At 44.3% G+C, this 22,442-nt stretch overlaps 2 protein-coding genes across 3 annotated transcripts; both read right to left on the bottom strand.

Moving 5' to 3' along the window:
* Positions 1 to 5,915: 5,915 nt before the first annotated feature.
* Positions 5,916 to 8,303, bottom strand: LOC311317885 (ADP-ribosylation factor-like protein 4D). Its single transcript, XM_084449025.1, has 2 exons — positions 8,195 to 8,303; positions 5,916 to 7,261 (listed from the first exon to the last, which is right to left on the bottom strand). Exon 2 carries the CDS (start codon positions 7,114 to 7,116, stop codon positions 6,511 to 6,513), a length of 606 nt encoding a protein of 201 aa, XP_084305151.1. The 5' UTR covers positions 7,117 to 7,261; positions 8,195 to 8,303; the 3' UTR covers positions 5,916 to 6,510.
* Positions 8,304 to 15,934: 7,631 nt separating this feature from the next.
* LOC311317881 (transmembrane protein 106B-like) lies at positions 15,935 to 21,859 on the bottom strand. Of its 2 annotated transcripts, none has more exons than XM_084449018.1 (8): positions 21,720 to 21,859; positions 20,719 to 20,880; positions 20,193 to 20,256; positions 19,626 to 19,779; positions 18,978 to 19,118; positions 18,846 to 18,889; positions 18,472 to 18,525; positions 15,935 to 17,630 (listed from the first exon to the last, which is right to left on the bottom strand). In XM_084449018.1, the coding sequence occupies exons 2-8, from the start codon at positions 20,876 to 20,878 to the stop codon at positions 17,507 to 17,509; spliced, it is 741 nt and encodes a 246-aa protein (XP_084305144.1). In that variant the 5' UTR covers positions 20,879 to 20,880; positions 21,720 to 21,859; the 3' UTR covers positions 15,935 to 17,506. The 2 variants fall into 2 exon arrangements, with proteins under 2 accessions (XP_084305144.1, XP_084305143.1); XM_084449017.1 differs by having other exon boundaries at positions 20,719 to 20,885; positions 21,720 to 21,845.
* Between the last annotated feature and the right edge of the window lie 583 nt (positions 21,860 to 22,442).

The raw sequence follows: 22,442 nt of genomic DNA, 5'->3' as shown, positions 1-22,442 counted from the left end.
ACACACACAGACCTATACTGTAGCAAGAAATACCAAAACAGTACTCAGCTACTATTATGAGATTATACATCATTTCCCTTCCAGTCTCGCAAAATTACAATAGCGTAGGGTTACAGCTCTCCAAATGATTTCAGAACACCACGCCTTCTACCCTGTGTCAGCATGAGGAAGAACGACGGTGATTAATTCAATTAGGCCCTGGCGTGGTAACATTCCTGAGGAGGCTGGGCATGTGTTCCACGGGGTTCCGACAGGAACATTCCTGACTGTAACAGTGGAGGAGGCGTCCTGGGAGCTCACGGCGTGGGGCCAGACCCAGAGAAGTTTCACAAACACGGGGGAGAGAGAGGGAGGGATGGATAGGGTGAGAGAGGTGGGGGGGTGGGGATGGGGGGTGAGGAGAGAGAGTGGGGAGGGGGGGGGGAGAGGGAGGAATGGATAGGGTGAGAGAGGTGCGGGGGGGGGGGGTGAGGAGAGAGAGTGTGGGGGGGAGAGGGAGAGGGAGGAATGGATAGGGTGAGAGAGGTGGGGGGGTGGGGGTGAGGAGAGAGAGTGTGGGGGGGGGAGAGGGAGGAATGGATATGGTGAGAGAGGTGAGGGGGGTGAGGAGAGAGAGTGTGTGGGGGGAGAGAGAGAGGGAGGAATGGATAGGGTGAGAGAGGGTGTGGGGGGTTGGGAGAGGTGAGGAGAGAGAGTGAGGGGGGTGGGAGGAAGGGATGGGGAGAGAGAGGGAGGGTAGGAGAGAGAGAGGGAGGGACAGCGAGAGAGAGTGAGAGAGAGAGAGAGAGAGAGAGAGAGAGAGAGAGTGAGAGAGAGAGAGAGAGCGAGAGAGAGAGAGAGAGAGAGAGACTGCACATATAATAATGCCGTCATTGTTTTTGATGCACAAATACATTTTTATCATTGTGGAGCTGTGCCACGCAGAACCTGTGGGGAACACTGGGGAGTACGAATGATAAGCAGACAAGGACACACCGTTCTGTCTGTCAGCGTGCACTATCTTTTCACAGCAAGAGGGAGTGTGTGTGTGTGTGTGTGTGAGAGAGAGAGAGAGAGAGAGAGAGAGAGAGAGAGATTTGATGAAACAAAGAAACTGTGTGAGAGAGATTTGATGAAACAAAGACGCGGAAGAGGAAGTGGAATAATCAGAGGAGATATGGTCTGCGTTTACTCGCAAAAACATCACATGACAGAGCTGTTTATTTTTATACAGTATCACAAACAACTTTGTTTGACCTCCACTGTCTTCTATAGAAAACAGTTCATCAAATGACCCTCGCTTTTTCCCAGAAGACAAAGCCTGCTGTGACCCTGAAATATGAACACTGAACTAAATCACAATGCATTTCATCCCGTTAAGACAGTTGTTGTTGTTGTTGTTGTTGTTGTTGTTGTTGTTGTGGCCTGGCTCTGCTCTCCCCCACCAGACCCCAGCTGATTCGCAGACATGCCGCACGCCTGGGCCTAAACGATTACACATGTTTTTCAGCACAACAGAAACCACAGGTCTCAATATATTTTCCAACTTTCCCTCCTATGAATGATTACGGTTAAAGGCGGGTTGACTCTCGATCGGGTCGTGAAGGCAGCCTCTAGCCCATAGAGATATAGTTCTCCCGTACGAACTGTTAATCTCTACGCTCTGGGTTTGCGGCTGGGTGTCAAACCGACACCTCCTGCCGAGTGACGTCTGCGAGACTCGGAGAGGAGGACGGGTTCGTGTAATGACCCCACGTACGGCCAAGAGATCCGCGTTCTCGCAGTTTGTTGACGGGACCTGCTCGGCCAGCTGTGCTCGCTCTACAGACTGTCGAAGGAATTCCATCTCTATATCCGTCTCTAACAACTAACCTAAGACGTCTTCTCATCTGTGTCACTGTGTCCCTGTGGTACAGTAACGGTAACGGCCACTGATTAGTTAGTAATGATATCAGCCCATACTGTATATTCCTTGGTGAGAAGGATACACTTGGCATGTGACCAAGGACACGCGCTACGGAGGGCAAAGTCACATCTTCATTAACCACATTCACACACACACACACACACACACACACACACACACACACACACACACTAACGACGTTCGCTGACGACCAATGACTCAAAGTAACGCATTTCAGCCACCGAGCACATCATTATAGAGTCATTCACTGGAAGAGGCACTTATCTATCACTCATCAGAGGCTTCTAATGACGACTATCAACGTTGGAGCTCGGGTCACAGGGGGGGGGGCGGCTGTGGCTCAGGAGGTAGAGCGGGTCACCCAATGATCGCGGGGTCGCTGGTTCGAATCCCGGCTCCTCCTGTCCATGTGTCGAAGTGTCCTTGGGCGAGACATTGAATCCCAAATCGCTCCCCGTAAGCAGGCTAGCACCTTGCATGGCAGCTGCTGCCATTGATGTGTGAAAGGGGGAATGAGAGTCCACACTAACAGCTAACCAGAGAGCAGGAATGTGATGTTGCTATGTTTACATTAGCGAAATGAAGCAATGTGTGTTATGGACATACATGTACATTCATGTGTAAAATGTCCATGTAGCTACAGGTGCGAGCCATGTGTAGATATGATGTTGCTGAGGTCATACATGCAGTCATCACGAGAGTCAGCCAAACATACTGGTTTTGGTATACTGATACTCCTCCTTCCCCTACAGTAGAACTCTATCCCTTGTGAAATAAAGTGTACAGTTATCAGAACATGATGCAGGGCTGGGAGGGGGGGCCAGATGTCTCCTCTGAAGCTGCCGGCCTTGATGGAGAGATCACACGTGAGGCTGAAGTCACTGGTAGCACACACACACACACACACACACACATACACACATATCCTCGGGTCACTCCGGGGAGACTCAAAGCAAAAAAGAGAGAAGAGAGAGAGGGAGAGATGGAGGGAGGGAGGGAGGGAGGGAGAGAGAGAGAGAGAGAGAGAGAGAGAGAGAGAGAGAGCACTAGTTGAAAGGCCATCTGTCAACCAGCTGTAATCATGCAGAGCCATTGGGACTATCTGGTATTACAGTGCTGATGGTTGTGTTGAAATCACTTACGTTGACTCAGAAGGAGCAAGCCATATATAAATACCCCGCTCTACCATTAAAACCATACGACTCAACGATACGTTCAAACATTTGACATTGAGATGAAGCAGATAACTCAACATGTAAGCCCCCTTGACAGAACACATACTGGGTACCATTGGGTTTCACTTGTCTGGGCTGTACTCCGCCAGGGCCTATGTTCTCATAACGCCTCTGGGGACTTCAGCTAGATCGGCCTGTTCTCAGCACTCAACTATTCCTCAAGTCGTGTTCCAGAGAGACGGTTTGATATCACGGAGCTCCACCTAAGCTCAGAGACCAACCACTCCTTTCCCTTCATGGCCGCGATGCGCATGAGCTGCCTGCCAAACCAACCAGGGGGGGGGAAGGGAAGCCTGTCAGGTCTGGTTCTACGCGCTTGACTTGACTATTGACTACCCCACCCAAAATAAGTGATTTTTGTGCTGATGAAACGGAGCTGGGAGAGGCACAGCTGTAGCTGTTATTTACGAGCCTGCAATTCTACTGAGCGCAGTGTCTTGCGAGGAAAGCTCCCAAATGAACTGGAATCAGTTTTACATTTCAAAACAACTTTAAAGCCGGGGCGTCTTTTCCCAGGGTGCATTTCCCTCCGCTCATCGCGCGTCTTCCTCCCTCCGCCCCGCGCTGCTTGGGGAGGGAGATGGAGAGGTGAGGTTCTGTTCTGGAAGCGCAGCAGTTCGATTCTAGAACCCCTATCTCACCCCCAAATTGTCAGTGAGGCCGGAGACTCCCGGTCTGTAGACCGATACCCTTCAGACACACCCTCCACTGTGAGGGCCAGAGGGAGGACATTTAGCATGCAGACCACATTTAGGACCAGGCAGGATGGCCAACGCTGGATGGCTTTTTATTGCCCGGACTTGTGCCGTGTGGTGAAAGATCAATATCACCACAGTTACTGTGAAAGATGTGTCAACCATTGAGTAATATAAAGGCTTGCTCTGACTGGAACTTCTATGTAGAAGAAATCGCTTTGCGGTTGAAACAGCAGGACAAAAACCACTTGTGTAGTAAAACCCCGAACCGAGTTCAACTGTAACCGCCCTTCTTTCCACTGGACTGCGAAGGCATTCACGCCAATACTGCTGACTAATCCCACCGCAGCTCGAACAGAGCGGAGCCCACAGGGAGGTCCCAATCAGGCTAATTGGATTTGGGTGGAAGTGTGGGGATAAGATGGTGGGGGCTGTAGTAGTAGGGGGAGGGGATGGTAGTAGACGAGGTGGTGTCTCTTGTCAGGGGACAAGGCTGTGTTGGTTACTGTAGCGGGGGGATGGGCGGGTTTTCCTGGGCCGTCTCTCAAATTCCTGCAGGACTTGTCATTTCAGCCCAAAGGCCTGAGGCTCGGGCGGGAGTGTGTGAATGACGCAAAACGCGATGCTGTTCCTCTTGATGGTGTTTTTCAGAAGGGAACATACAGTATGGGTGTGTGTGTGTTTAAAAGGTTTTGTTCTTGCTCAACTTCAGCAGACCTATCCAGGGGCCGGATGATCAGTTCACTCACAGCAAGGAAGAAAAATAAATTCGGTCTAAGTCAATTTCCTTATGATCAAAATAGTGAAGTAGTATATTTTTGGTTTTGATGATTACAGGGAGATGATCATAACCACCAGGGATGAGGTATAACCTGGCTAGAGACTGTAAAACCAGAAACAAAGGGAATGGCTGAGTGTGTTGTGTGTTTGTGTAGTCTAATAGACAGCATCGTCGTTCTGTGGTGTGTTTGAAGTTGGCTCTGCCCACAGCCTCCTTTCATATCATTTTCAAATATTCATGCCAGCCAAAAAACTCCTCAGATCTTTCGTCCTTAAGATTCTATTCACAGATCAAAGAAATGACATTCAATTTAATTTGACTAAGAAACGAGATTCTTTACAAGTGAGAAAGGCACGGGTAGGCTAACAGGTGTTGGTTTCCTCCATGCCAGAATTCAATATAGGAGAAAGAATAAGCAAATTTGCCTCTGGCTAGAACAATTTTTACTATGCTGAAAAGTAGGCCATCTCATTTGAAGTATCATATCCTGGAGACAAGTCTCACATTTACAAAGTTACAAAACATTCTTCACTTGAAATGTCATCATGTCTTAAGCTGAGAGGAATGAAGCAAATCAATGACCACATACCTCACACTATTACAATGTCATCACACCATTTGACTGAATTAGCAACCGATAGCCAAATTGCTTGTTACCATGGGAATAATAATGTAGCCTGCTGTTAAAGAAACCCTTGATATGTAGATTGTCAATTAATTGTGTCACTGAGTGGGGTACAGGTAAGCAAACTTATCACAGTCCCTAACTGATTAGTATTTCAAAGAATGTTTACATTGTGTTCCCATACTGAAGGGTCATTCCAGGGTGGCATCAATACCAGATGTTCCAGCCCTCTCTCGTCACTGAAATGGGAGATGAGTCAGCTCACGTTTCTGACTCCAAAGGACCCATGTTTAATGGTTCTCACTGGAAAAACCACCTCAAACAGTTAGAAGTGACATGATGGGGGCCTGAGGTCCTGAAACCGTGCTGTGTGTGCAAGACATTCAACTGCTTTTTCAGACTCAAATGACTCATCTTTCATGGGGAATGAATATGAAAGTAAAAACCTCCTAGCCTGTATGAACAGCTCCCTTTAGAGAAGCATCAGAGATGTATATTAGTATCAACACTATTGTAGTCATCAGTTACTATTGTAGTACTTGATACCTGGTGATAGCAGCCCTTAGAATATTCTCATGACTCTCAACTCAAGGATTTTCATAACTGATCAGTAAAAGAAAGAACAATAACATTGCATGTAGTGTCAAAGTCTTCAATAATTTATTGGTATAAGTATTACAAAAAAGTATGTACAGAATGTAGAAACAGTTTGTTTTAACAACTTCTCCAACCTCAAATAACATTTAAGTCCACGGTTACCATGACAAGCAGAGAACTGAGTAAAACTTGCACGGTCCGAACTAGCAGCCTCTGGATTCTTCTATCAACCTGTGGTGTAACCATAGCGATCCAGTCCAAGTCCAACACCATCGCAACAGCGAGGTGAACCATAAGTCCTCTTTTGATCTACGAACGTTGTAGTTCCCAAGCAGTGAACTTCTCCATGCAATAAAGTGAACTATAAGGTATTAAACTAAGTGAGAACTGTCACGTGGGGATGCTTGGGCTACGCCTGTGACTGTGTTGGCACTACACCTTGTCAAAACAATATAACAATGTTGGGGCAGTGTGGGCCCAGTGTTCAGTGTCCAACACAGAGCACAGATCTGTGTCTTTCAGTCCTTCTGTCCCTTTCTCAGGGATATTAGACTCCGCCCCCTGAGGCCATAAAACTCCCATAAAATTCCAGAGGAACGCCAATGAGGTCCATTCAAGGCAAAGTTCCTTCTTTTCTTTTACGGAATCTCAGACCCAGATGCGCAGTTGCTTCATCTCTTCTTCTTGCTGTGGCGCAGCATCTTCTTCCTCTTGAGGATCATCTCGTAGAGCTTCTCCAGGGCGGGCTGGAGGCCCTGGCCGTCCAGGGCGCTGCAGCCCTGGGTGTGGTGGAGGGTGGAGGAGCTGAGTTCGTGGAGGCCCAGGGCCTTCTCCACCTCCAGGGCCGAGACCGCCCCAGCCAGGTCCTGCTTGTTGGCCAGAACCAGCACCGGGACGCCCTGGTTCTCCGCCGAGCGGCTGATCCGGTGCAGCTCCACCTTGGCCTCCTCCACGCGCTCAGTCTCCGCCGCGTCCACCACGAACACCAGGCCGTCGGTGCGCCGCGTGTATGACTTCCACAGGGGGCGGAGCTTCTCCTGGCCGCCCACGTCCCACACCTGGAAGGTGGTGGTGGCCCGCGAGCTGCCCACCGCCACCTTGATCCTCTCCGTGTTGAAGCCCTTGGTGGGGATGGTCTCCACAAACTCACGCAGTTTCAGTCTGTACAAGAGGGACGTCTTCCCTGCGGAGTCCAAGCCGATGACGACAATGTGCAGGGACTGGAAGTTAGGGAGGAAGGGGGTGTTGGGGGCGATCTCCGTCAGCTGGTTGCCCATGTCGTCTGGTCCCTGGTAGCGAGGAGGTGACAGACTCTGGAGAAGACGCTGGCTGGGCTGTCTCTGGGGGTGACTGGGTATTAACGGCGACTTCAAAGGCAAAGGAAGCAGACTGGGAGACTGGCTGTCTGGCGTCACACGGGACCTTATCAAAGCGGAAACAGAGAGAAATAAACATGAGTCGTCCGTTTCAACGAGCGCATGAGGTGACAATAAAATGCATCTAAAAAATGTGCGCTCACCGTCTATCGAGTGCAGAGCATGAAAAACAGTATTTTACACAACACAGTGTGTGACCCAAAACAACACAACAACGCATGGGACAGCATCTGGAATGCACTTCACTGTGGCAACTAACGCTGTTGTTTTTATTCATGTAGCCAGGACTGCCGTGTGAAAGGTGAACCATAAAATTAGGTAGGCTACGCAGTGTTGTCAAAGCTCAGCCCTTGTACAATTTCTGCTCTAGGGTAACAAACACTGTTGTTTTTATTCATGTAGCCCCAGATTGCCGTGGGAATGGTGAACCATCACATTAGGTATGCAGCGTATTCATAGCTCACCCCTTGTACTATCTGCAGAGGACTGAGGAGTTGCTCAGGCCAGGGATGGGGGGAAAACAGCTAGCTAGCGAACGTTAACTGTGTTTCAATAAGTGTACAATGAACCTATACTAATTTCCTAATAAGATGGCTACAGTGAAGAGAGAATGCATTTTGTAATCTCCTTATGGAACTAATGCCAGCCCGGCGGTCTCGGCTGTAGACGGACAGTGTTAGATATCACCCCTCACACTGCTTCTGCCTTGCTGTGCTGCTAAGTTTCATGGCAACGCATGTAATAATAGACTAAAAATAAAACCAGAAAATAGCTAGCTAGTCACGCCGTTCGTGGAATTGACTACGAACAATGCTGGTTTTATTCACTAGAAAGTAGCCCAATAACACCCCGTCTCTGACTTTCCATCAATCCCGGCGTCAGCGTGAGACATTTTAACATCAGTTGCACAGAAACGACCCACACTGGCACTGCTAGCCTAGTTTGTATAAAAACATTTTGGCAACCAACAAAATCCTACCTTTCAGCGTTCCCGTACTCATAGTTCCAGTCTTCGTTTAAAAAAGGTCCCACTTGCGAATATTCCTGGAGAAAGTCTGATTGTGCAGCTGTAATGAAGCCCTGTTGAGTCCCCGGCGAGGAGTGAAGCGAAGAGGTCGATGAGCTGCAGAGCAACACAACACAACCCCCACCCCCGTGACGTAGCATGAACAGCCCAAAACCAATCCCTGCCGAGCAGAGATGACCTTATTCTCAGAGGTCACTTTGGGAGAAAATAATGCTTGTGAAAATGCAAGTGTCAGAATGGCTGTAGGCTACAACTAGCAAGTAGGCCAAGCCACGTTTCCAGAACCTTTTTATTATCTTATATCGTCTTTGTTTCGGCCAAGCCACGTTTACAGAACTTTAGTATTCTCTTTATCATGTATTTTTCTTTCTTTCTTTCTTTCTTTCTTTCTTTCTTTCTTTCTTTCTTTCTTTCTTTCTTTCTTTCTTTCTTTCTTTCTTTCTTTCTTTCTTCTTTCATTTACCACCGTGGTTTGTAAAATGTTTCTTGGTGAGTTTATTTTTCTTTAGTATCTTTTCTGTGTGCAAATAATTAGACTACACATACAATATATCTACAGAAATCCACACATACCACTTTTTGATAGGTTATAAGGTTGTCTATTTTAAGAAACATAATAGACTCTTCCACCATGGAACATGTAAATGATTACCTATAATAAAAATGCAAAATCACATTTGCAAACTAGAGAGTGTGTATCATCACTGCTCATTTGAATGTTGACCTACCTTTCATGATAGCATTTACCCTGTCTGACCCAGTGACGCCAAAGCACTGGAGGTTTTAGTAGGCCATCTGTATCCACAGGCTGGTGTTATGAAACCAATATGATTATATAATCATTATTTACCCGATATTCTTCTCCTCAGCAATGTCTGTCTGTAATGTGTCATCATCTGGATGCAAAACTGAGGCGCCTAAAAAGAGACCTCCAGATATCAGATGTTTCTTCTGGGTTTAGTGCAGCCCGGAAGGACTTACTTCCGGACTGGGTATTACGTATGATGTGTGTGAAGCGAATCTTCAGTTAGAAGAAAATGATTTTGTCTTTTATGATTTTATGATTTTATGTATTTTATGATTTGTATGATGTTGTCTTTCTGGAAGATTTAGGAGTTCAAAATCATGATTCTTGACCCTCCTTTTTTCATTCACACTTAGCTGGTATTGTATGTGTAGTCTAATTACTTGCACACAGAAAAGATACTAAAGAAAAATAAACTCACCAAGAAACATTTTACAAACCACGGACAGCTAATTCATCACAGACTCAAACTGGGTACCAATGAATATTTGCTCGGTACTGCTTCAAGGCAAAACTCCATTGAGTATGGAAAACTCACATTTGCTGCAGGCACTGCAAGCAATCCCAAATACACCCTCAATATCCCTGTGTGGTACATATGTCCTTCCAGGCTACACCTGACCCAGAATGTACATCTGATATGTGGAAGTTAGCCGCATGCATTTTGCACCCAAATGATGACGCACATGCAGAGAGGGGAGAATATTGGGGAAATTGTTGATATAATCAGACTGGTTTCATAACACCAGCCTGTGGATACAGGTGGACTATTAAACGTCCAGCCCTTTGGCATCGCTGGGTCAGACAGGGGAAATGTTATCATGAAAGGCAGTTCAAGACTTTAACATTCAAATGAGCAGTGACAGACACAGTGCCCTGACCATGAGAGCGTGGGTGTATCGGGTACCTGACAACGGTGTGACCGCAGACTGATGACACACACACTTCGCTAGTTTCCAAATGCGGTTTTGCATTCTTACTATCATCAGTCATCATTTACATGTTTCATGGAAGAACAGCCAATTGTGTTTCTTAAAATAGGCAACAATAGGCCTACTGATAAGTATTGCAAAAAGTAGGTGCACAACAGAACGGTTCAGTCGTTCCTTTGTGCCGGCAGCCATTAGACTCTTTAATAGTGCCTGAGCCCCCCTGGCCTCCTCCCACTTGCCCCCTGTGTTAAGTGCTAAGTTGTTTTTTTGTTTGTGTTTTTACTCTTGTACGTATATTGCAAGTATATATTCTTCACTCTTGTATGTTTTTTGATCTATTTTATACCTTCTCAGGTCTTCTTGCTGCTGCAGTGCAGATAATTTTTTTTATCTTATCTTGTAGTAGGCCCTATCTGTAGATTTCAGAGATATTATTATTTGTATTCATTTGCACACAGACAAGACACTGTAGTTAAAGGTGAGAAGAAGAAGAAAAAACAAACAAACAAAAAATATATTTGACATGCCATGGTGGGAGACAAGCAGAAAAACAAAAAAAAGTTCAGATCCCATGGCTGACTAAATAGATGTTTCACTAAGGAAGCATGCAGTCCCTTACAAAGGGTTGTAGCGCCCTCTATCGACATGTTGACGCGGGCAGTTTTTATGCACGTGAGAACTTAACTTGGTCACGTGTGTGTTCTTGCGAGTTGGGTTTGGCGCCTGATTTGCAAGCAACACTTTTTGATTCGTAAGCAAAAAAATTGGATTTGCAAGCAAGACCTGGATTTACAAACAAAAAGTTGCAATTCACACGAATAGCCTACATTTCGTATTAAACATTTATTTTATTCTATTTTTTTATTCCAGCGTGGAAAGTTTTGCTCTCAAACCTAATCTAATCTACCTCCATAGGGTTATAGCGCGCTGTTCTATTATACATCCATGGCTGCACGTTAGAAGTTGACTTTGTCACCTGCGAAGCACACAAATAAATATCGAACCAAAAGTGAAACGTTTGGAAGTAAAGCGACTCAAAAATATATATTGTCCATACATTGTGTTACAGTCTGTAAATTTCCAGACAACCGCAATGGGATTCTTTGGAAATTCCCAGGTTCTACTGAGGCGAACAAGCCACTGGTGGGCAGGCAATGTTTCTGTTTGACCTTTCTCTGACGTCGCTACTGACCCAGGCGAGCGTCCAGTTGCCAGGTGACTTGGTTGGAAATGTCTGGACCAGGTAGAGAGCAGCTTCATCACCATTAGCGAGCTGCGACGTGCACAGGCTCGGCAACTCCTCTTCTGAAGGTTAGGCTGCCACAGGAACCGTGTAAGTAGGCCTAACAATTATATTTATATGTCATGGTCGTTTTCGGAGACAGTTCTACAGTCTAACGTTTTTATGATGTCTGTAACATTTACTTTTTGGAGCCACCAGTACAGAATTTTTAAATTGTATTGATTGATTGATTCATATATAATATGCATTACTGAAAATTGCTAAACGGTTCAGTCATCTTGTGTCAATGCATTGCTTGGTTGTAGTTCATATAACTGGAATTATGACACATTGGTAACAATTCATAACTTGAACAATATATGTGGATAGGAACCTGTGACTTGAACACCATTGTTTTGTCCATTCTTTTTAAGAGGTAGATGTATAAAATCAGTGTCGTTTTAAAGATAGCAGCTTCATTGTTACTGGGCTGTCATTAATCAGATTGACAGTGAACAGTGATATAGGCTCTCAGGTTACTGTGTCTGTGAGTCTTAACACACACACACACACACACTCACACACACGCACACTCACTCTCTCTCTCTCTCTCTCTCTCTCTCTCTCTCTCTCTCTCTCTCTCTCACACACACACACACACAAACACACACAGCTCTGCACCTGCACTGTACTTTAACGGCAGGCCTTCTCTCTCTCTCTCTCTCTCTCTCTCTCTCTCTCTCTCCCTCTCTCTCTCTCTCTCTCTCTCTCTCTCTCTCTCTCTGGCAGGGGTGTAGGATGTCTGCCATGCACTGGGAAGCTCGGCGTCGGCAGAATGTACTGGACCGCAGGATGTCCAGAACCAAGCAGGTACAAAGAACACGTCTCGGGTCAGCTAACCCGTCCAGACACTAACCTAGAATAATATGGGAAAACGTAGAAGTGACCAACTTTTCAAGAAAAGGAAACACTCTCCAGCCTGCTTCATAATTGATCAACGCCGGGGCTGGAAACTGAAGTCGGTCATGTGACACCCGCGTGTGGGGTCGACCTCATTTCCTGTGGGTAGTTTTGCAGTTTGTGTCCTGGTGGACATACCTGACGACGCCTCTGTTGTGTGACTGCCCAGTACGATTTCAAATGTAACTGAACAGAAATACAATAGCCTACTGGATATGAACGTTGAAATATTGTTGTCTGATTTTGTATCTTATGATGACTGTTGCTCTTCTTCCAGCCTTACATCAAATTGAGAAATGTCCTACCCATTATCTTTGTTGACCTAGATAACTAGCTGGTGTTTTGAAGGGGACCATGAGAGTTGATGTTTTTATTTAAATACATTTCATATAGGGGTGGCTGTGGCTCAGGAGGTAGAGCGAGTCGTCCAATGATCGTAGGGTCGGCGGTTCGAATCCCGGCTCCTCCTGTCCACATGTCGAAGTGTCTTCGGGCGAGACACTGAACTGTAAATTGCTCCCAATGAGCAGGCTAGCGCCTTGCCTGGAAGCCGCCACCGTTGGTGTGTGAATGTATGTGTGAATGGATGAATGAGAGGCCATTGGCCGTCGCCATTGGTGTGTGTGTGTGAATGGGTGAATGAGAGGCCATTGTAAAGCGCTTTGGATAGAAGCACGATATAAGTTTACCATAGGAAATTACAGTATGATGTTCCCTAAGCCAAAACCAAGAAGATTGAAATAAAACGTTTCGCTGCCATGTTCCGGGTCACTTACGCTTTGCGGTGCCTCTTCCTGAAGGACCAGGACTAGTACAGTAGCAGAGCCAGGGGCCAGCGTCTGTTCCTGTTCAATACAGTCCATTAACACATGCAAATGAGCTGGCAAGTGTCTGTTGATGACACACAGTTCTCTGAGAACAGGGGTCATTGTGTTGGAGCCTCACCCTGCCCTATTTTGGGTTGCCGTCCTACAGGCATGCCCTAAATTCAAGGGCGATTTACGCCTGGAGAGGGGCTGAGATTACAGCACTGAGGTGTGGGAGTGTTTACACACCTGTGAAAGACAACGACGCTAGTTGTGTGTAAAACGCACCTGGTGCTCCTTCTCCAAATGAGGAAATGTCCTGATGAACTACAATGACAGGAGAGGGCCTGGGGGTCAGGCCGGATACTGTTCTTCCTGGTGTGGTGGAGACCTAAGCTGTGTTCGAAATCACTCCCTATTCACTAGATAGTGCACTATATAGGGCGTCAGCCATTTTGTTTGTAGTGTCCGAATTCTCCACGGAATCTTCGTTCCCTATATAGTCCACTATTTATTACCCACAATTCACCTTGATTTGCAGGGAACAGTGCATGTACCCTACATTTTCTCCGTTCCCTAGGTAGTTCACTACATGGTGAACCCTATATAGGGAATAGGGAGTGAGGGAACGAGGGAGCGATTCCGAACACAGCTCTACTGTCTCAACAGTGGCTAAAGGTTACTTCCTTTGGCAGCAGAATTCATTGTAGAATTCTAAAGTGTTCTTTCCAAACCCAAAACTGATGATAAAGAATTTGAGTGGATGGGAGCAAATCACTTGATAGGCTTCTCCCATATTGATTTCATCTGCAGCATAGATTAAGAGCATAGATTATGCTGTTAGTCACTTGTGTAGAAATGAGACGCACTTGTGAGTTCTGGTGAATCGTACACCGACATCCTATGTTAAACGCAATTATTGTAAATCGCTTTGGATGAAAGCGTGAGCTAAATGACTGTAATGTAATCGGCAGTGTAATGTGATAATTTCCTGAACATTTACTTAACCTCCCTTGTGGCGTTAGGCGCAAAGTCAGACTCAGGAGCAGACATCCGAGCCAGGAGCAGAGTCAGAGGGGTCGGCACGACAACCAGGTATCACACACCCGCCTTTCACCGCCCGACACATTTCTGGTTGTAGAGCTACTTGAGCCAAACCCTTTTCTCCATTTTTAAAAGAGATATGTATAGAGGTATAGGTATAGGTACTGCATTTGTAATGCGCTCCCTATCCAGTTGTTACACTGGCCTGGAGCACAGCCCGAGGGCAGAACAAAAGGGAGAGGAAAGACTGCACAAAAAGGGAGGACAGTACACAAGGACAGTCTAGCACTCAAGCACACAGTGTGGGGGGGAAATTAAAAAATTAAAAATTAAAAATTAAAAAAAAAAAATATATATATATATATATTAGTTATGGTATATTGCTATTCTGTGTATTCTACAGCATCAGAAGTCATCTTGTTTTGTGTTTTGTCCTGTATGTCATCACGATCCTCTCCTAGTTTAACCACAGACATTCATCCAACGTTCACAGCAAACAGTTCCACACCCAGAGGATTGTTTAACTAGCAGTCGGCTCGTGTCCACACATGACTCACAACACAGCCTCTAATCCCCAATTGACTCCAACGCCTCGGGAACAATGGAATAAGTGCTCGCACACCCTGGACCATCTACTGGCTCATGAATATCTATGTGATCCGATGACTTATTTTACATACAAAGAAACACTTCAGTAGTTCCCTATTAGCTGTGTCAACAGCAGCCAAATCACCCGCAGGTGAAAGAGGCACTCACTCACCTAAAACCACAAACAGAACCAGCATCTACATCATGTCTAACATGATTAGTCAGATAGAATGGCAATTTAAACAGGCGACTCTAGCGTCGTATTAGAATTACAATTACATTTATGCAATTTCCCCCCAGGGATGAATAAAGCACTACCTATTCTGTACCACTCTGCACCTCAGCTCAGGGGCTTTTAGTCTTCAACCAGCACCAGATGGAGCCAGGACCAGATGGAGATATGGCATTGAAGTATGTATGTACTGTATGTGTGTGTGTATGTCTGTGTGTGCGTGCGTGTATGTGTGTGTTTGTCTATGCATGTGAGTGTACGGATGCGTGTGAGTGTATGGATGTGTGTGTGTGTGTGTGTGTGTGTGTGTGTGTGTGTGTGTGTGTGTGTGTGTGTGTGTGTGTGTGTCTGTCTCCAGGAGGTTGTCCCCAGGAGAGTTTACCACCAGGAGAGGTTGTCACACTCTGCAGTTCTCTCATTAGGCAGAGGCCTGTTGAATAAAACAGACGGCCACCCTCAGTGGCATCACAATACTCCGTCCCAGGTGGCACAGACGAGGGGGCCACAGAGATTGGAAACCTGGGGTTTTCAGGCTGCCGAACCCTGGGCCACACTCAGTCGTAACAGAGAGGGAGAAAATGGTTTTGGGGGGAAATTGACACCGGACACCCCATAGTTACTTTGTGGTGTAACTAAAACATTGTTGTTCTCATGTCCGTCTTGTGTTTCAGCCATGAACGAGTGTTCTCACTGTCAGAGCAAGCTTAGAGACCCAGACCAGCACAGCGCTAAGATAGACAACCGATACTCTGTGAGTATGTGGCGCCCCCTGGTGTTCAGACAAAACATTCGTTGTTTTAGAAAGTCTGTCTCGGCAAAAGTATTTTGATATTGAATGAAATTATTTTGTATTACAGTATATACTTATTTATATAAATATAATATATAAAGGATATATATAATATGTAATATGTTCTATATTATATTTATATTTTCTTTTAAAACTGATTACAGTTTTGGCTGTTATTTCTTAACTTTACTTAATAGTAGTTTAGAGAGGGCAGTTCGTGCCCACTGAATGATAATACTGACATACAGCAGGCCTACACATATGCACCATCAAATAACATTTTTATTTCTCCTCTTTACAGTCCACACAGTACTCTCAGCAATGGTGAAGACCCACCTGGACCATATGTTATGCACACATCATATGAGGGGCAGGGAAGAGGAGGCAAAGAAAAGTTTTCATGTTCTATCTCTGTTGAAACGTGAATTCTGTCATTAGCTTTTAATGCACTTAAGGGACATTTCACCCCAAAATAAAATCTGCTTCAGATGCTATCAGACGTAGGTCTGTGGGACTTGTGTTATTTCAAACCCAACAGCGCCACCCAGTGGTAATTTAAAGGCACAACATCTTTAAAGGCACAACATTATCAAACCCAACAGGCAGAATTACTCTTTATGGCGCCATTCATCCCAACAAACCTTGAAACATGACAAAATAAAGTACAGAGAATGGGCTCAGTACTTAAAACGCGTTATTTCCTGTACAGAACAGAAACCTTGTCTTTGTCTAACAAATCATCATGAAGATCTGTTCCTCAACAGACAGAGAACTGGAAGTTCACACCTTTCAAGATCATTGCAAAAGAAAAGTCAACCGAGTGGGTGTCCTAATTTCCAAAGTGCATGTGGTGAAATGTTGATGCTATAATTTTGTGACATCCATGCTAACAATGAGGAATGGAGGAGGCCAGGTCATTTTTTTATGTACACTTAAAATAACAAATTATTGGCATCAAAAGTAAACTACTATGAATGAATCTGCAGACCTCATGTGACACATGTGATATGGCTCTTAAAAAAGAAGCAAACGTTTATAGACAGAGTCCGACTTATCCGTCTGTGATTCAGAAATCACATGCACATTCCAGAGTCAAAGGGCATCTTAAGTTCAAAACACTGAATTATTCACAGTTACAGCATGGCCGCATACCCAAGTCGTAAAGCTGAGGGTTACACATACAGTACATTAAGGACAGTGTTAGCAGTTCTACATATGGATGACAAGTGTACTTACATTTATGCAGTTTTGCATTTGTGAACCAGCCTGACAGAGCAAGTATAGCAGCCAGAAGCCACCTAGAGTAGCTAAATCATCACCATGACACACAGACACAATGACTGGCTGCTCTATGTTTTGATTGGTCTTCAAATCATGTGGAAATCATAAAATTGGACGAGAGGAAAACTACTTATATATATATAAAAACAACTGTTAGTCGTTAAAAAAAAAAAGTGCAAAAATCTATAACACCATAGCTCATTTTGGAAAACTACTTCATAAAAACTTTACTCATTCAAAAATGTGTGCAAAAATCAACAACATGGCCATAGTTTAGTTTGTTGAAAGGCAATAATTAAGAATTAGTTATTCATCTAAATACAGAGGCAAAACAAACAACAAATTCCTACTACAACAACAACCACAACACTACTTCTGCATCAAGAGCCACCTGGGAGCAAGAGAAGGAGAAACAGACTCTCACAGAAGCGATAGTGTCCGAGAATTTTAAGACTCATCGTATTTCTTTTTGCCGCAGTTCATGATTTTCCAGGTCATTTTTCCTTGGTGGCTCGTATGGCTATTGACCGCACAATGGTCTCATCTCCTGACCGTGTCTTCACAGCGCTGCGCCCCGAGGGGGTGAGACCTAGCGAAGGCACTGCTATGAGCCGGGATGATCGCCCATGAGGTGCGGCGTGGTGGTGTTGGTTCCACAGTCTATGTACTCGAACGTGTCCAGGGACACCTGCTCGTAGTGGGCCAAATAGTACAGCATCATCGACAGCCTGGACAGGGTGAGACAAAAGGGACGATGCATTTGACTTCATTGGACAACAAGTGAGTTTGTTTTTTTCTGACTAAAACAACCACATGCATTTTTGGAATGGGGAGACAAACTGAAAAATATACAATACATTTCAGATAGAGGAATTTAACTCCTGAAATCATGCAGTTAAATCAATGACTCCTGGAATGGCCCTGTTTGATTTTCCATGAGTGGAGAATGGTAAATGGACTGGTTCCACCTTAGCGGCACTCAAAGCGCTTTACAATGGCCTCTCATTCACCCATTCACACACCAAGGTGCTAACCTGCTCATTGGGAGCAATTTGGGGTTACGTGTCTTGCTCAAGGACACTTCGACATGTGGACAGTCGGAGCTGGGATTTGAACCGCTGACCCTTCGATCATTGAACGACCCGCTCTACCAACTGAGCTACAGCCGCCCATAAAGGAGGATCATAAAGTCTCTTATCACCTGAGAACCCCTCTTTTAATGACAGACTAGTCTCACACGCTGACACACCTCACAAATTGAATACGTTGGGTGGTGCGGTTCGCATTGTATAAACCCCTGTTAACTTATTAACTAACCTCTAACCCTCTGCTGTTGGAAGAGTTCAATAAACAAGCAGCCGGCCCACACACAACATTGTGCATTTTCTACAAGAGACTTTTGTATAATTGTAGTGATACCACAGACTCTGTAACACAATGACAAACAGACAAAGTCTTATTTATTATTAAATGCAAAGTATATATGATCTAAATGTTCTCACGGTGGTGGTGAGCCATATGTGGAGTCATGGTTTTAACCAGACAGGTCACATGATCACTCATACTCACTGCAAGTGGAGAAACAGCGTGTGGATCTTGATAGTTGTGGACTTGCAGTAGTTGCTGGCAGGAAAGACAAAACATAATTTATTGTTATTCTGTGCAAAGATGAATAATTCTAACAACTGGAATAAGGCTACGTTTATCTGGGGGACAGTCAAAACACACTACATCACGAGATGGTCAATGTCAATGCAAATACCCTGGCAGTTTGCAGAGGCTAGCTTTATTACACAGAGTCAACATCTTCCTCGCGTTAATTAAACCTGTCTTTATACTATTTAGACACGCATAGACCTCCACACAACCAGCAGGGTCACCACTGACTCAGTGGAGGAGGAGAGCAAGACGGTTTACCACACAGACGGAACAGGGTTACTCACTTCAGCCCTCGGTCAGTCAGCGTGATGGGAATTACAAAGATGTACTGTCGGGAGAAAAGAAGGAAGTTACGGTCAGCCGAGGTTCAGCTCTATTAGACCACACTGTTGACCAAGCAGAACAGTATTTCTCACCGTTTGATCAGAGAGTGGTTTGACGGTGGTGGCGTTTTTGATGTTAATCGTGCCCACGACCGTTTCAAAGAACAATAGCTGTCCTGTCAGGTTGGAGGCCTCGACCGTGGCAAAGTTTTGGTTGGTGATATTCACGACGTGCTTTAAGGAAGACAAGACACATCATTATATTTACATTCAAATTCTTTCAAGTCTCGGTTTGGGTACTTTTACCACAAAACCAAAACAAATGTCATTGTAAAAATGGACCAAAAATAAATAAAGAATAAAAAGAATAAAAATATGACATAGATAGATAGATAGATAGATAGATAGATAGATAGATAGATAGATAGATAGATAGATAGATAGATAGATAGATAGATAGATAGATAGATAGATAGAACAGCAGCAGTGGGGGAAACACAGCAGAGTAAAGAATATATATATATATCTATATATGTACATAGAGAATATACATAATATAATAGACAACTATATCACAATACATACATACATACAGTCTGTATAAATATGGACAATAATACTCAAATATACACTATGTAGCCTACATGCACACATCCACAACACTCAGGAACACACAGAAACACGCAACACAAATGTATAGTATCTATTCAAATAAAGGCTACCCTGTGATCATTGACTGACCGTGACATTCATCTGGACGGTATCCTGGGTAAAGTAAACATAGGTGGACTTAATGGCCACTGGTGACAGAGTGACACTGCGTGGGAAGAGGAAGAAGAGTACCAGCGAGCAGACCAGCAGGCACATAATCACTGACACCATCACGTACAACTTCCTGTAAGAGAAAAGAAGGTAAAATTTAGTAGTTTGGCAACAGATTAACAGAATGTAAACCATTACAAAATACTGCACACTCTGTTCATGATATTGATAGTAATAATAAGTGTCTGTGACTTATATGCATGCAAAAACGGTTCTATGCATGCAAAAACGGTTCTATGCATGCAAAAACGGTTCTATGCATGCAAAAACGGTTCTATGCATGCAAAAACGGTTCTATGGATGCAAAAACGGTTGTATGGATGCAAAAACGGTTCTATACATGCAAAAACAGTTCTACGCATGCAAAAATGGTTCTATGCATGCAAAAACGGTTCTATGTGTGCAAAAACGGTTCTATGTATGCAAAAACGGTTCTATGCGTGCAAAAACAGTTCTATGCATGCAAAAACGGTTCTCTCGGCTTACGTGTGTCGTGGTTTCAGCCTCTGGTCATTACAGGGAATAACTGCCACCAGCTGGTTCTCCTGACCTGAACAATTATAATCTACTTTACAATGCATTTTTGGATCTTTTAATACAACAATCAGACAGGTTTGAATACATCCAGCAAACCAGCTAAAACAGAACAGACAGACAGACAGCTTTGCTGACACTCGGCCAGAGAGATGAGCACAGACATGCAAACAATCTAGATACTGTAGAAAAGACAAGATAGATAGACAAGAGAGCCAACCCAAGCCAGACTGTCTGACTTATTTTGTTGTCCTTAGTGCCGTAACACATTTTTTGATCCCCTCAGGGATAAATAAAGTACCTACCTACTGTACCTCCTTACCTAACTACCTACCTACCTACTCATCCATCCATCCATCCATCCATCCATCCATCTACCCATCCATCCATCCATCTACCTATCCATCCGTCCATGTATCAGTAAGACAGACATGCACAGACAGACAGTCCAGCCAGCCAGTCACCCAGGCGGTCAGACCTCGTGGGATGCGTCCGGTGCCCTGGCAGGTGGGGCAGTTGACCGTGTCCCCAGACGGTCTCCTGGTGGAGCTCTTGCGCCCTCTGTCCTGCTGGGGAATGATGTCCTGCTGATCATCACTCTGGACACCTCCCCCGAACACGCTGCTGCCAACTCCCATATCTGCTCTGGGAACAGACAATAGAATAGAATAGAATAGAATAGAATAGAATAGAATAGAATAGAATAGAATAGCACAGCAACGAATAGAATAGAATAGAATAGCACAGAATAGAATAGAATAGCACAGCAAAGAATAGAATAGAATAGCACAGCAAAGGATAGAATAGAATAGCACAGAAAAGAATAGAATAGAATAGCACCGAAAATAATAGAATAGAATAGCAAAGAATAGAATAGAATAGAATATGGCAGGGTGGAATAGAATATGAAAAACACGAATAGAGTGGAACTGAATAAACAGAATCAGTATAGGGGTGGACTAGAAAACCCTGTCAATCATGTGGGCATAGTGGCAAATCTTAGCATTACACGTCACTTTTAGCATAGGCTACAGGCCTACTGGGCTCGACTGTTTCCCTGTACTGTGTTGAAGACTTGAGAAAAGAATCTTCTACTTCTTTTGACCATTAATGGCCACAAGGATTGCTGCTTCCTGGATCCGGTCGGTTCTAAAAGTAAAGTGTTGAGTCATAGGCTATAGCCGATAATGCAGGCTATGTGACTTAATACTTAATAGCGACCACATCCAGTGATAACATTTAATGAAAACATAATCCCACAAACACATCCGACATACATATCTAGCCTTGTCCAATTTAGCCAGACAAATAAAAGTAAACTTTGAATACAAGATTGAGAAACTTCAACAAAATATTTATAGGATTTCCAGGACGTGAGGAATAATTTCCATCATGTAATCGCACTTTGCTCTGGTTTTGTTGTTTTGTCCTAATTCAAAGCAATTGCATGATTAATTCCCTGCATGTTGAGCCACTTACCCTATTTTTTCGTATTCGGGGAGTATGAAGATGGAGCAGTCATCATCATCCAGATCATAAATTAGGCTATTTGTGAGATTCAGCGGAAGCGAAATGTGATCGTTCACTGATGTTTCTAATGTTAGAAAGTCAAGTTCCGTTATTGTTTTTCGCGAGCTCAACGTCCGTCCATCCAGACTCAGTCAGATGACGCAGTAGATTTTTAGTATGATTTTGCTGCCGCCCTCAGGAGAAACACAATTGCGATAGAGAGAGAGAGAGAGAGAGAGAGAGAGAGAGAGAGAGCAGTGAGCAAACCATAATGTAATACCGAGAACCATTGGCGATTTTATAGGGGGGGCAGGGGGGGCAAGTGCCCCCCCTGATTGGACAGCCTAACTCTGCTCAGATTCTTTAAAAAATAAAAAATAAAAATATATTTTTATTTTATTTTATTTATAATTAACACAATTATTAAATACATAATTGTGGTTTGTACCAGTTTGTGTTAGATCATCATTAATTTTAAAAGTGTATTTATTACTTAAACTAGGCTACCTTTAAAAATATCTATATATTCATAATCCACTAATGGCACAACTCGTCCGTCGAAAAAAATGAGATCTGACTGTACTGCTCAGTGCTCAACAAGCTACAACTAACCAACCTGCTCATAATGGCAAAAAGAGCTATAAAAACAATTTACCACTTCTTCATAAAATAAAATAAAATCTGGCAATGCTA

This window comes from Borostomias antarcticus (assembly GCF_949987555.1).
Source record: "Borostomias antarcticus genome assembly, chromosome: 14".
NCBI lineage: Eukaryota > Metazoa > Chordata > Actinopteri > Stomiiformes > Stomiidae > Borostomias > Borostomias antarcticus.
The sequence above is the reverse complement of the archived record's forward strand: the minus strand, read 5'-3'. Positions and strand labels throughout refer to the sequence as shown.